General features: G+C 42.3%; 1 protein-coding gene across 1 annotated transcript in view; it reads right to left on the bottom strand.

Moving 5' to 3' along the window:
• The window catches only part of AMPH (amphiphysin), a 121166-nt gene that overhangs the window by 2243 nt on the left and 104214 nt on the right, over window positions 1-14709 (bottom strand). The window contains exons 18-21 of the mRNA XM_086467816.1: window positions 9767-9823; window positions 4014-4163; window positions 2488-2754; window positions 587-688 (exon numbers count right to left, since the gene is read on the bottom strand). Coding sequence (XP_086323942.1) covers window positions 587-688; window positions 2488-2754; window positions 4014-4163; window positions 9767-9823 — 576 coding nt within the window. The remainder of the gene's footprint in view (window positions 1-586; window positions 689-2487; window positions 2755-4013; window positions 4164-9766; window positions 9824-14709) is intronic.

A 14709-nucleotide genomic window follows, 5' to 3' on the forward strand; every position in this document is an offset into this window, starting at 1 on the left:
GAAACACATCGTTAAAACAAAGTTAGATGTCTTTAATGAAATTAAACTGTTGTTTAATTCAGGTTCAGGCTTCCAGAGGGCAGAGTTAGCTTTAGAGGCATGCAGCGCACATAGCAGCACCTCCATACATTTCGGCTGTAGGACAGCACAATTTTTGGGCAGTCTCAGTGCTTTCTGTGGGTGAATTTGTATTATTTCTCCAAATTCACTCTGAACATCCAAGGACCATGTAATCAATTCTACTTCAATGTCAAGATAGGATTATGTATAGCAACATAATGCACAATTTGTCAGCCACCTCCCGTATTAAGTTTTTGTGTGCATGTGTGCCTGCATAAAATCCACAAAAAAGCCCTAGAAAATATGCCGAGGTCAGATCCTGCTAGAAGCATATATCTGGTACTTTAGCTGCAGCCAACTGTGCCATTTAGTCTCATATGAAACCAAGCACAAACACAAAATTAAAGTCTTTGTGTTTTGTAACAGCAATGATATTTTTGAATACATGTTCCTATTACCTACAATCTATGAGAAAAAAGTTGAGACAAAGAAAAATGTCAACAAAAAAAGAGCCACATGTTTTTACCTGATCAGCTGTGGTCTCAGAAGGAACTACTAGTACAATGTCTCCCCGTTTTAAATTAAGCTCATCACTGTTAGCTGCCTCGAAATCGTGTAGAACTTCGACCTGGAGGAAATTACACCAATCACAGAGACATGATCTAAATAGAGACATTTTCTCAGCAAAATTACTGTTAAATCATTATTGCAAAAATAATAAAAAAAAAAAAGTGCCTTCTTTATGCAAACATATGGCTATAGACAGGTCCATCCAAATCATTAATGTTGACATTGATTCATGTCAAAGTTTTCTATTCATATCCTTGGAAGCAGGGACAGCTTAAGTAAATTTTCCCGAGACTACCGAAGGAACCCCAAAGATCCTTTCCTAAGGTTACAGGATCTCAAGGACAGATGAAACTGCTACACCTCACAAGTACTGCCTCTCGGACAAGTCCTGCCACCCTTATTCCTTCTGTGTAAGGAACCTGCTTTTATTCCCCACTATCATTACTAGATCTGAGAGAGGGGCGGCAGGATTTTGCAAATAAAATTGGGAAAGACTCTCAGCAACTGATATTTCAGACTCTCTCTCATTCTCCTGTTGCAGCCACTGGAAATCATTCTTGCTGTAAACATCCATAGAAATTTGAGTGGGACGTACAGCGCCCATTTCTACAGGTGATCAAAGAGGTGAGTAATGGCAACTCTACTTAATGCTTGCCCTTGGAAAGAGCTCCCACATAATGGCAGATGGGTGTGCCAACAGTATCTGTCTTTCAAAGGGGTGATTACTAAAACATTGGCAGGATCAGTATATCATTGTGAACAGATCATTTTAACTAAATGGTTCTACCTCCTTAAGAGATACGCTAGTCTCTTTTTCTCAAATCACAGCCAGTACCATGCTAACTTTGCAATAACGAAAGAAAATGGCATCAAGAGCCAGATGGCTGGCATATATTCTCCTTCTCCTTATTTATGTCTGACCCAAGAGAGTGTGATAAAAAACAAAAGATGAACTATGTCAGCATGTCTGAGTCAGAGTAGCACGATACTGTCCACCCTCACCTTAATGTTATTCTCAAAGTTTGCTGAAAATATTGAGCAATGAGAACAGACCAAGAAGAACGGCATACTTATGGAGTGCTATGGGACTAATTAGTCTGAACTATGCAAATTATAATAGGAAGAATGTAAAGTTCATCCCTCCTCAAGGAGCTTTTCTGCTGCTCAGTGATTCTGAAGTGAGAAGCATTATCAAAGAACCTTGTGAACCAGGAAACCCTAGGGGTCTTGCCAGCCAAGGAGAGAATTTCTCTTATACCTCATTAAACTTTGCTGTTTTATTACCCTAACCGTTTATAACTATAATATTACCAAAGTCACAGATGATATTTTGGCTTTTTTACTGTGAATTGTAGAAGTCCCATGGGTTTCAATAGAACCAGAACTTCCACTATAGATTTTCAGGCCAGAAAAATGCCATTTTTTAATATTCGTAGAGTCATGGAATGGTTTGGGTTGGAAGGGACCTTAAAGATCAAATACATTTCTAGTATATCAGATATATTGTTAGCATATATCATACAATATTGCTGACTAACTCTGTGGCAGTGCAGTTTTACTCAATATACTAATTTTCAGTAGCAATTTGGTGAGATGAAAGGGTCCTTGTATTTCAGTGAGTCTTACAGCTACATAAGGATACACACAGCAACAATGGTGTGCAGAAAATGCATCTTCTCAAGCTTCTGTATGAAGCAGCAACACAATATTAAAGTTGTGTATTTGCGTGTGTGTGTGTCTGGCTGTTAAACTAAGCGTCCTTTGGCCTCAAGAAATCATCACACTATCTACACAGACAGACACATCCACAGAAGCTAGATCTGAAGGGGTGTCTAAAAGAAGACTAAAGAAGCAGACCTTAAAGAGAAAGCCAGGTGGCATTGCAGAAGTTGCATCGTCTGCTGGAACAGGCTGATCTTGAGCAGGTGCAGCCTGGATTTCTTCAGTGAGTTTCTGCTCACTTCCAAGTTGGGAAGTTTCACTGGGAGAAGTGTCAGTGCCCTGAGTGCCCATCTCTGCTGCGGCATCTTTGGACTCATTCACGACGACTTCATGTTCTTCTCCCTCCCCCTCGTTGTTTGATGCTGGCTCTATTACTACTGAAGGGATGCTGCTGACTTTTTCCTGGGGAAAAAACAAACAAACAAACAAAACCCCACAAAGGCACCGCAAGAGAATTTAGTATTTCATTTCAAGCAGGAAAACACAACTATTTTTTTATTGCATGGGGCATATATGGGAATGGGGATTTCTTTCTCCTCCACAGTGAATTCTTACATTAAGACAGAAAACAGTACATGCGCAAGAATGTAAAGGAGTAACCCCTTCCCTGTTTTCACTGTTCCCCTTAGTCCTCCTAAGTCTACTTTCTATACTACCACAAGTCATTGCAGTAAATAATGAAAATGCTCTGCAGTTAGGTTGGGTTTCATTTTCAATGTGCATGGAAATTAACAGACCCTTCTCTTCCACCTTGCTCTTAACTTTGGGTGGGTTTCGGTAAAGCCATACATTCCAGGAGTCACTGTCCTATATTTCTTTGGGAATTCAAGTCACCAGGATAATAGTGATACAAAGGTAATGAAAGAAGGAAACATGGCCTATTTCTTTGACTGATTGAGGGGATTTCTCCTGATTTACAAGAATGTAACTGGGAGCAGAAAAAGCAAAAAGACTAAGCAGGTAGCATCTGACCAATAACGAAGCCTAGGACAAAAAGCATTTAATGAAACTTGTTGGTGCATCCAACTGAAAAGAACATGTTCGCCAATCCTCTGCCAGACCATCGTATTCTGCTGCACAGAAGAACTACAACGTGCAATGACAGGAGCTCACAACTAGCTGCCCAGCTTCAGGGTCTGCTCTAGTAGCTGTTCCTCAGCTCCTTAGAAGAAAAGGCAGCAGGCCAGACGCAGACATAGCTTGACCACTGTGATTTACATAAAACAAAGTCACACTATTGATAGCACACAGTGCCAGGAGACAAGAAAAATCCGTTACTTTCTCCGCCTGTTTCTCCAGAAAGCCCTATTAGGTTATGTGATAAAGCTCATCTTCTCAGAGGAGCACAGAAAGACAACAGCAAGAGGGGGAGCCCAAACAATACCCTGCCCATGCTGCTCCCAGGCCCATCATAGGAGCCATCAGCCCATCAAGTCCCATCTCCACAAGCCCAGGGAAGCACAGGGGCACAAAAGCAGGCACAATCCAAATTAAGGACTCAAAAGAAGGGATACCCTGTGTGGGCCCCTCCCAGGGCTATCCCAGGAGAGCCTCAGCCTTGTTACTGCTTGGACCTGGGGGCACAGCTCCGTGCCTCTCTCGGGCTGCTCAATCTGTCCCGATTCCCCTAACACACTCTCCCGTGCACCAACATGAGTTACCTGAGACACATCAGCCTCCTTTTCTTCTCCCTGAGGTTTGTCACCTTCAGCAACACCTTCCTGCTCAGTGGTAGCAGCACCGTCACCAGCTCCTGCGGCCACAGCTGCACCATCTTCTGCTGTCACAGCCCCCTCAGTGACAGGTACCACCTACAAACAACAGAGTGAGGGACCTTTCAAGATACGAGTTCTGGATATCTGCTGGAGAGACCATGGACCAGCCTCTGCTCTATGACCTCCCTGGGTGGTGCCAATCCATGGCCTTGGTTTCACTGGGGTTCCTCCTGATTTGTGAGGGACAGCAGTGCTGGGGGCAAGCTTGTGCAGGGAAGCTGATTAACAGGTGGGAGAGAGACATTTATGAAACCTCTCTGGGCACCACTTAGCAGAGTCCTCGGGCCTTACGAGCGGAGCAGCAGTTTGCCAAGGCTCTAGTATTTTTCTTCTCTTGCCTTCAAGCTGTATTGTGGAAGAAATTCACCACGTGTTTCTGCTGAGGAGGAGGAGCTTGCAAGCTGTCCAGGGGTCCACAGGACCCTGCTAGTGGACTCTGTTCTCAGGAAGAAGCTCCAAGCCTTCTCCAGCTACTGTCACCTACCTCTAGACCTGGGCTGTCTTCAAAAATACTGCCTTTCTAATAGAGAGACATGCATATCAGGCTATATCAGCAGAAGCAAATATATTCTACAGCTGGATAAAGATCAGAAATCTTCAGATTCGATCAGATATCAGAAAAAAATGTAACCGTAAAGATCCATAGCTAGGTCAGTATGAAAAAAAGAAACATACATGAAAGCCCATTCAGTCTGGATATGACTGTAGCATTTGTGATCAGTCTGTGTTGAAAAGTTAATGCATGTTTTGTTCCAGTTCTTGAAAGCTGGATAGAAAAGTACCTGACTATAGATCAATGTTGAATCCTTCATCCAGGAGAGATCGTTGTAATTTATGTATCACTCTAACATTTGTATTGGTATATAGTGGTATATGTTTACAGTAGCATGTTTGATATATACTTATTGTGGATTAATCTTAAGGGTTGCAGGGGGGAAGGTAAATGACAAAACTTGTTCTGTTAATCCAATTAACTTCATCATGGAATTTTTAATGTATGGCAGATAGCACCAAGATAAAGTAAAAACACTGAAGAAAAAATATTTTCTAGGTACCAATGTCAAGTTACAGTTAGCAGAAAGATCTCTGATCTCCAGTTAACAGCCTGATGTTCTTTGTTTCCTCAATTTGATCTTTCCTCCATGGATGAGGCTAACTCAGCTACCTGAACTCTACTTGAACTACCTGCAATTGTTCATAGTCACTCTTCAGGCATTGTTTTTTAGCAGCGTCTAATATTCAGCACTACACCTATTCGCTGCTATTAACTGACATGATGATAAAGAAATTCTTCTGGAGTCCTTGAAGGTAGAAAATCCTATAAGGTTTTGTAGAAATCACTGGAAAAGCTTTCGTTTAAATTGAAAATGCTGCTGACAAAGGATGCCCTATCATAAAAAGAGACCTCAAAAGACATGGGCAGTCCTGTGACTTGTAAGGCATGCACTCATAGTGCTACCAATTTTAGCAGCCTTAACCCAAGAAGATATTCAAATAAATAGTGAGTGTAAAAGGCCTGGAAGAGGCTAGTAGGCAAGACTGGGAAACAGAGTGCATATCAAATTGATTTTATACCATGTGCTATCTAACAGCATGCTGCAGAAATTGATCTTGCTGTCTGTCGTGATTAGGATCAACACTTCCATTTATTGGATTTGTATAGCCCATTTTATTTCACTAAGGAGGAGAACACTGATTTACACGAATCAGCTCTCAAATGCCCCACGGTGAAAGGGTGATGCTCTCACAGCCTATAGCCATGAGTCACTGAATGTATACAACAGCCACAATTGCATAATCATTTGTTCTTGTGTCTTAGAGTACAAAACTAATGCAAGCCACATGATTAAAAAAAATTTGTACAAAAACGCATGTGAGGTAGCAGAGAATGAACCTCACTGTCAGCCTCAAATATATTTGACTAGTACAGAAAAGAAAAAAAAAGACAGAGGTTTATCCCACTGGATTCATACCCAGCTATGGTGAATCACACACTTGCACAGTTACCTGTATTACCTTACTTCATATCGAAAACCAAACACACAATTCTCTTTTCCATAGGTCATCAATAATATTAGATAGTCTAATAGTATTCAAATTAGCTATCTCTAGTAGTATTATTGAAATTTGGACAGTTGTCCCGTTATACCAGCCACACAGGGGACAAAGAAAGGGTCATCCAGGATAATGAGGGCTGCGATAGAAGAACCACTTGACTGTTTTAATTGCAGCAGCAACGAATGCTTCTTTTTCCAAGATGCAGCTGATTCACTTGGTTGCACTCTCCTCTCACTAACATCGCTGTCAGCCCAACACAATGCCACAGATTGGGCAGCAGCAAGAATGAGCCCAGGGAGAGGAGGAGGGGTGCTGAGCCTGCTGCTGGGGGTCTGCCAGAATAGCTCCCTGAGCTATGTCAGTCTTCCAGAGCTGAAGATCTCATCCCAGAGCTGGATTTAGAAAGGGACTGGGTAATTTTTTATGACATTTGGTTATAACTGCAGCTAAGCTAGCTAATATAATGTCAAGAGGCACTAATCATCATGCATGCATACATCAATTGCTTGCAAAGTCTTGGAAGACTTTTGGCCTAGTACTGAAAAATTTGTTATGCAAGTGACAGTATCAAAGGGATCACCATGCACTGGAGGCCAGATATCAGCTTAGCAAATAGAATCATAGCATGGTTTGGGTTGGAAGGGACCTTAAAGATCACCTGGTTCCAACCCCCCTGCCATGGGAGGGACACCTTCCACCAGACCAGGTTGCTCCAAGCCCCATCCAGCCTGGCCTTGAACACTGCCAGGGAGGGGGCAGCCCCAGCTTCTCTGGGCAACCTGTGCCAGTGCCTCACCACCCTCACAATAAAGAATTTCTTCCTTACATCTAATCTAAATCTACCTGCTTTCCGTTTAAAGCCATTACCCCTTGTCCTATCACTACATGTCCTCATAAAAAGTCCCTCCCCACCTTTCCTGCAGGCCCCCTTTAAGTACTGGAAGGCTGCTGTAAGGTCTGCCCAGAGCCTTCTCTTCTCCAGGCTGAACAATCCCAACTCTCTCAGCCTGTCTTCATGGGGGAGGTGCTCCAGCCCTCTGATCATCTTCGTGGCCTCCTCTGGACTCACTCCAACAGGTCCCCTTTTCCCCTTTTCCAGTTAGTGGGAACTTCACACGACTTTTCAAATAAGATGCATAGTGGCTTAGCCATTCCATCTGCCAGTTCCCTCAGGACCTATGGATGCATCTCATTAGGTCCCATGGACCTGTGCACCTTCAGGTTCCTTAGATGGTCTCAAACCTGATCTTCTCCTACAGTGGAAGATTCTTCATTCTCCTTGTCCCTGCAGTTGCCTTCTGCGACTTGGGTGGTGTGGCTGGAGCACTTTCCGGTGAAGACTGAGGCAAAAAAGTTGTTGACTACCTGAGGCTTCTCCATGTCCTGGATAACCAGGTCTCCTGTTTCCTTCTGGAGAGGGCCCACATTTTCCCTAGTCTTCCTTTTATCACTGATGTACCTAAAAAAGCTTTTCTTGTTGCCCTTGAAGTCCCTGGACAGATTTAATTCTGTCAGGGCTCTAGCTTTCCTAACCTAATCCCTGGCTCTTGAACTCCACCATTTCATGGTCACTGCAGTCAAGGCTGTCCTTGAGCTTCACATTCCCCACTAGCCCCTCCTTGTTGGTGAGAATAAGGTCCAGCAGAGAACATCTCCTCGTTGGCTCCTCTGTCACCTGAAGAAGGAAGTTATCACCAACGCATTCCAGGAACCTCCTGGATTTCTTATACCCTGCTGTATTGTCCCTCCAACAGATGTTGGGGTGGTTGAAGTGCCCCAGGGCTTATGAACGTGAGGTTGCTCCTATCTGTCTATAGAGGGCCTCATCTGCTCAGTCTCTCTGGTTGGGTGGCCTGTAGCAGACCCCCACTATAATGTCACCTGTCCCTGCCCTCCCTTTAATCCTGACCCATAAGGTCTTGGTTGGTTCCTCATCCATCCCCAAGCAGAGCTCCATGTACTCCAGCTGGTCACTGACATAGAGGGTGACACCCTGTCCTTGCCTCCCCTGCCTGTCCTTCCTAAAGAGCCTGTATCCTTCCACTCCAACATCCCAGGCACAGGAGCCACCCCACCATGTTTCTGCGTGGTGATAGCTTGATCTCTTACGGCAGCTCTTCTGCATACAGTAATACTGCTATTGTAAACAGAACACAGGTTCAAACTCACCAGGTAAGAGTCCTCAACTTTATACGGACAAGTGGTATTAGAAAAAAGGAGAAAGATTCAAAGACTTAGCCTTTGCACTCACAGAATAGTGAGGTGACCACAGGATAAAGAGGTGGCAGAACCCCCATCCCTGGAAACATTCCAGGTCAGGTTGGACAGGGCTCCAAGGAGCCTGATGTAGCTACAGATGTCCCTGCTCACTGCAGGGGATTGGACTAGATGGCCTTTAAAGGTTCCTTCCAGCCCAACTATTCTATGAATTTCTTGCATGTTTCTGCTTGGACCAGACCTGTTGGGAGTGACAAGCCAATGCTAGAGAAGAAATGCAACACTCTCTTGCACTGTGTCAACAGCAACACCATTCCTCTTCTGTACCTTCTTGCTAGTGTAATTCCACTGATTTCTACATGGATGAGGAGTATGGCACCAGTGAGTCCCAAACTCGCTTCCCAGTGACACCGGGATACCCTGGAGCCATAGATATATCCTTGACTCTAGCAGAGCTAATGCTGTTTTACAGCAGAGTAAATAACAAACTCAAGCTTGGACAGCTGGACTTACTGTGTTCTGAAACCAAAGTGAATGGACAACAAAAAAGGAGGTTCTCAGCACCTCGAGATACAAATCCGAAGTGATTAGTAACTAGGAGTTACAATCTCTTTATGAGTCCCTACTTATATCCCTGCATTTAATACATAGCCATTCCTCTTGTGCTGGTCTCTGTGCATGTTTGAACACATTATAGTTTCACTTCAGTATAGAAGGATTCAGGATAAGCAGTTTTATCACTTCTGAAGAAACATAAGCAAAATACAATCATTTGAGTTCACACATGCATGGCTTAAAGTATGTAATTGAGCTTTTCAGTTGCTTAGTAATTTGATTTTACCTGTATCTAACTTGATGCTGGATTTGTGCTTTAGCAAACAAACTCGTAACATAATTATTTTCAAATATCTGTTTTAGTTCAGGACATACTGTGCTAGGAAAAATAATTAATCAAAGTTGGGGTTTTTTTATAAAGATGTTTGCAGGAAGGCTAGGCAAACACATTTTTGGAAAGTGTAAAAGCTACTGCAACATTATTTCCAAATATCAATAGAAAGAGCATTATACCTCCTTCTACCATGAAGCTACTTTGTTTGCTGCCTTGAGATATTTATCGCTCCATACTGCTGCAATAGGCAGTTTCTAAGGCAGGTCCTGCATTGAATGAGCAGTGCTCTGGTGTTAGAATATGTACTGCAGATTTAGATATATTTGCACAGTGTTAGAACAGATACTGCAGCTAGGTCACTGTCGCATTGTATCAGCCTGCATATTGATGACATGCAAAACGACAAATATATTTTTTGCCACGATTCTCTTGACGATAAAAGCACAACCATACTCTTGAGGCTGTTCATATGTACCTCGCTTTCTTTCTCAGCAACTCCAGTTGTCTCCTTATCCCCTGCCTCGACACTGTCCTGTATAAAGAGGAAATATGGTCATCACCTTACTCATGCTGAGGTAACGGCTGCAGAGAAATTGGTATTAATCAAGCTTAATAGAAGCACGGCATGTATGGGATGCAGTGAAATGAATGGCTGGAGCTAAACTGGATGGAATATAGCAAGCAGAAAGATTCTTGCTGCCTCATATAATATGAAAAAACGTAGTTCTAGGCTGAAAAACAACAAATAAAACCTTTTACATATGTCATCGTCACCACACTGTAAGGGCTAAGGACAATTTTATTTACTTTTATTATCAGTATTCTCATAATAGCACCAGCTTTGAAGAATTTTTCAGTAAGCAACAACCCACAACACTGCTGACCTTGCAGTTCCCAGCGAGCCCAAATTTCTCCCACCCAAGACTCAAACGGTTCCCATTATAACCTGCTGCTGCCCCTGCAACTCACCAGAGTTTCAAGGTAAACTTTCTAAAACACTGACTACTTCCACTCATATTGGACTGTAACTCATTTAAAAGGGGCTGTTCAAAGGAGGAGGGTCACAAAGTTCATCATTTTTTTGCAGGACCACCTTTAAATATGTCATTATTCAGTGGTACATGCAGCAGGGGCCTGACATTTAAAAAATCAGACGTGTCAGTGGTTTTCCAAATCCAACACCCATTTAGGTTTTCAAGGTATCAAACATACTGAACGGTAATGGGCTCCCCCCACAGAGCACTTTTTCAGGCACAGATGCCATCTAACACTAGGTCCTTTTCTACAGAGGGTCAACAGTCAAAATTGCTAAGATTCAGGCCTGGTTTGGAACAGTTAGAAGTGCTTTTTTTCTGCTCAGGTTTGACTCCCTGCAGACACAGGCTATTTCTAATGATGCTCTGCTGAGGAAAAGCAAATCAAAGCCCCATTATGGAAATCCACCTTGGTAATAAATTTTGAGGCTGCTTTGCAAACACAGCTAGGTTGGATTTTTCAAAAGAGCTGTAAAGGTGAAGACAAGCTATGCAAACCCATGTGAGGGCATGGGAGATTGGACTAGAAGCTTTAGAAATCAGAAAACAGGAGACCTCAAGTACTCAGGCTCCAGCTAACTGCCTTCACACGCCCACAAACTGTCACTCCAAAATTTCTACAAGTTTCGGCTGAAATAGTTGCATATTTCTTTTCTAATCAAAGAATTCTGAGTTATATCCAAACTTCCTATCACTCATGTATTTTTTAATCTAATCTTCTAGTATTGCCTGCAGTCACTTCGTAAGCCCCAAACATGTCCAGATGCCAGGGCAAGGCAGCTGCTGACAGTGGTGTTACCATAGAAACCTCTCACAGCTGTTTCCTGTTAAAATTACAGCATTATAGAACCTTTTTTAAAAACGAATTTTTATTTTTTTTTTTCTGAAGCAGCCAAGCCTCTGTCACAACGTCCTTGATTTTATAGTGAGTTTGAGGAGACTGTAGAGGGCCTTAAATAGAAAAAACAAATATTAACAGCAAAATATAATTATATCTTACTCTAGCGATACACACATGCACACAGCCACCCACACGAGTTTCACCTTGTTTTTTTTTTTTTACAGAAGAGATGTATACAAATGGTTCTATCGCCCATAAAAGCTCTGTGTCCAACTGCAAGTCTGCAGATAGATGCCTTCTCTACTTTTACTCTTAAGTGCTGAATTTCTGCCATCAGCTGTATTTACAAGTCAATTTGCCTTCAGAAATGAGCATCATCCTGCACTTTGTAGTCAGGAATGCGTCAGCCTCTGCCCTTCTCTTACTAATATCCTGGAAATATTCTCTGGTAAGAATTCCATCAGCCCAGCTTTGGGCCTCTTTGCAGACAAATCTAATATATACATAAACGTATTTTTAAATGAGGACTGTTTTCCAGGCTAACCAAAAGCACAGTTTTGGTGAGAAAGGGGAAAGTAAGGAGAGCAACCCTTGCTTCCCAAAGCTTGGGACTTCCCAAAGCTAATTTGACTATTGTGCCCTAGTCAAATTAGTAGCATTTTGCTTTTCCTTTTTTGATTAACTGGAAGGTGAGATTTTGTGGATAGTGGGGTTTGAGAAAAGAGGCACAGTAGCATGAACTGTACCATTTTAGGCTGAGTAAGCAGGATGACTGAAATAACATCCTGGTTCCATAAACAGAGAAAAATCTGCTTCTGCAGACTTCAACAGAATGACACTATTCTACATCACTTCCCTCTCGTATACAAGAGCCATGTATTTTTAACGGCCTCATGCTCCAACTTTGCACCTGCACTTAGCCACACACTCGGAATTTGGACACAGTTGACCGCTCTTCTATATCTAACCACTGTATTGCTCTCCCAAATGACATGCTATGCCATTTGGGCACCATGAACTGTACCTACTGTGGGATTCAAACATAGTTAGATTCCCTCAAAGCTGCTGGCTGTTTCCTGGCCTCTGCTTAACTTGTTCAGTGTCTGCAAAGAGCTTATCAGGAGGTAGTTTCATATATGCTTATACACAGCTCCGAAAACCACAGTATTTAGCTGAGTGTCTGACTGCTTTAATAGGACAATATCAGAATCGAGGCAGGCACCAGACCCAAAGCAGTGAAAGGCTCTTTCCAAACTAATAAGCATAACAAGTCAAAAAGCTGATCTCTGAGCAGTGCTTTCAACTCCAAGCTATGTCTCACATGCAGGAGAAGAAGAACAGGAAATAACAAGGTTTCACAAGCTTTCACTTTATTATAATGTTCTCATACCATCTTTGTTTGAATGTGAAAAATTGATGTGGTGAGAGGGGTAGTATTATTTGAAAAAGAAACAGATCAGCAGTTAATGCATTATATCCTTTAGACCACATCCTTTGGATTTTACAGCTGCCTTTAGGGATGCTATGGACATAAGGAAACCACTGTTTCAGTGTGCAAGGATGTTTTACCATGGTTAACTGTGCTTCTGTTGGTGTACATGGTCATTCTGTCCCTTTAATTAGCAAATATTTTATTCCCTCCCCAAAAAGGATCAACTGTTGACAGCTACTAACAAAAACTTTACTTGTTCTACAGCATTTGAGACCTGAAAGACCAAGACAAAAGTATGTAATGAGATCCCAGGCAGCAATTCTGACGAGCTCTTGTAATGAAGCCTTGGCAATCTTGTTCATGCAGACTAAAACCAGCAGGTAACTGAATCCAAAACTCCCTGAGTGGCAAGTGGTACCCTGTCCCCTGGACTATTCTCACCCTAATTTAAATGAAAACCCTGCCAGAAGATTTACTGTGAAGCTCCTACAACGAAGAATGCATGCCATAAATTTCCTGGATTACTGGAATGTGACAGGAAACTTACCACAGAAAAATTAAACTGATTAGTGGCTGTCACTCCATACTGGAAGTTACTATACTCGATAAAAGATTCCCAATAAGAAAGTATCTATCAATATTTTACAACTCCACTTCCAAAGTAAACTGTCACACATAAAGCAAGTGAATGCAGAACTGCTGTCGAGAAATGACATGTTTTCATCTTTTGCAACTCAGTGTACTTTTCCTTAGCTTTGATCATATTTGTCATTAATCCTAATCTTCAAAACTCTTCTTTGCAAGTCCTGGAAAACTCTTCCTGAAATAACTACCCCTCAGAGGTAAATGCAGAATGACTCTAATTCGGACATTTTAAAAAACAACATTTTTAGTTTTTTTTCCCAAATTAGCATGGACAACTTCAAAAAGCAACACAAAAACAACAACAATTTAATCAAAACTGTTTAACTTCTATTTAATGCCTACAGTTTTCCTCCTGGATTGCTCTTAAGTTGCCTGGCTTTTGCACCGTGTTTCTCTCTGCCTCTCTGCCAACAGCTCTGCAGTCCTGTGCCTTGGCTAGAGCAGCTGCTGACAGACCGTGGACCCAGAACTCCTAATGGACAGTCAGGCAGCAAAACGGATCATCTGAAAAGGTCATGCCAGGCAATGAGCAGAGGCATGGTGCTGCAGCCACAGCCTGTCATTTTATTAGCGCTTAAGATGTGCAACAGGCTTCAGAGCACTGCTTTGTCTCAGTGTGACACAAAAAGCAGCTGGCTTCCTTTTAGAAAAATGGTGAACTACTTTCACAATTTTTTTTTCTTTATTAAATCCTTGCAGATAATCAAAATAAAACCATCTAGAATCAACCTTTTCAGCTTCATTAATATCTGCTTTTCCATATTATTCTCTGCCATTCACTCATGGGAAGAGGAGAGCTCCAGACCAATGAGAGATTTCCCATCCCTCCTCTCTCCACCTTCCCTCCCTCCTTCTTTATTCCAAACTACCAATTTTACTCTGACTAGACATGAGACATTCTGGACAAGAGTTTGAGAAAACAATGTGCCTCAGACAGGCAATTTCGTTCTGTGCCTTACTATAGAGTTGACAAGTTATTACTGTGATTTATATCAACTGAAAAGAAAACACACAGGAGGGGGAAAGCCTGGTCTCCACAGACCATGGGGCTTTCTTCATTTGGTTATGTTATTGGAAGGGGATGATCCTGAAGTCACTTGCTGTAGTGTGTACCATTAAACTGAACAAAAGTGAATTGAAAAAAAAGGAAATAAATACTCTAAATTCATGCAAGTGTAATCACAGTTAAACCCTAAAAATAGTTCCAGGGAACACACAGGGGCTGTTTCCCTTCGTAGCTGCAATGCTGCTAGGAGTTCATGGAGAACGGGAAGGGTTGGACACAACAGGCATTATCTTCCCTTTCCCCTCAAAGTCCTCCAGAACAGCCCACCCAGCACTGCCCCCCTTTCCTTCTACAACAAATTATTTTTCCTCTCTTACGAAGCTGGGAGCAAGGGAAGAATGAATTAGGCAGGTGCTACAGCTAAAGTTCCACCTGCCTCTTTGTATCATTTGTGTTGGAT

Source organism: Leptosomus discolor, chromosome 7 (genome assembly GCF_034619465.1).
Source record: "Leptosomus discolor isolate bLepDis1 chromosome 7, bLepDis1.hap2, whole genome shotgun sequence".
NCBI lineage: Eukaryota > Metazoa > Chordata > Aves > Leptosomiformes > Leptosomidae > Leptosomus > Leptosomus discolor.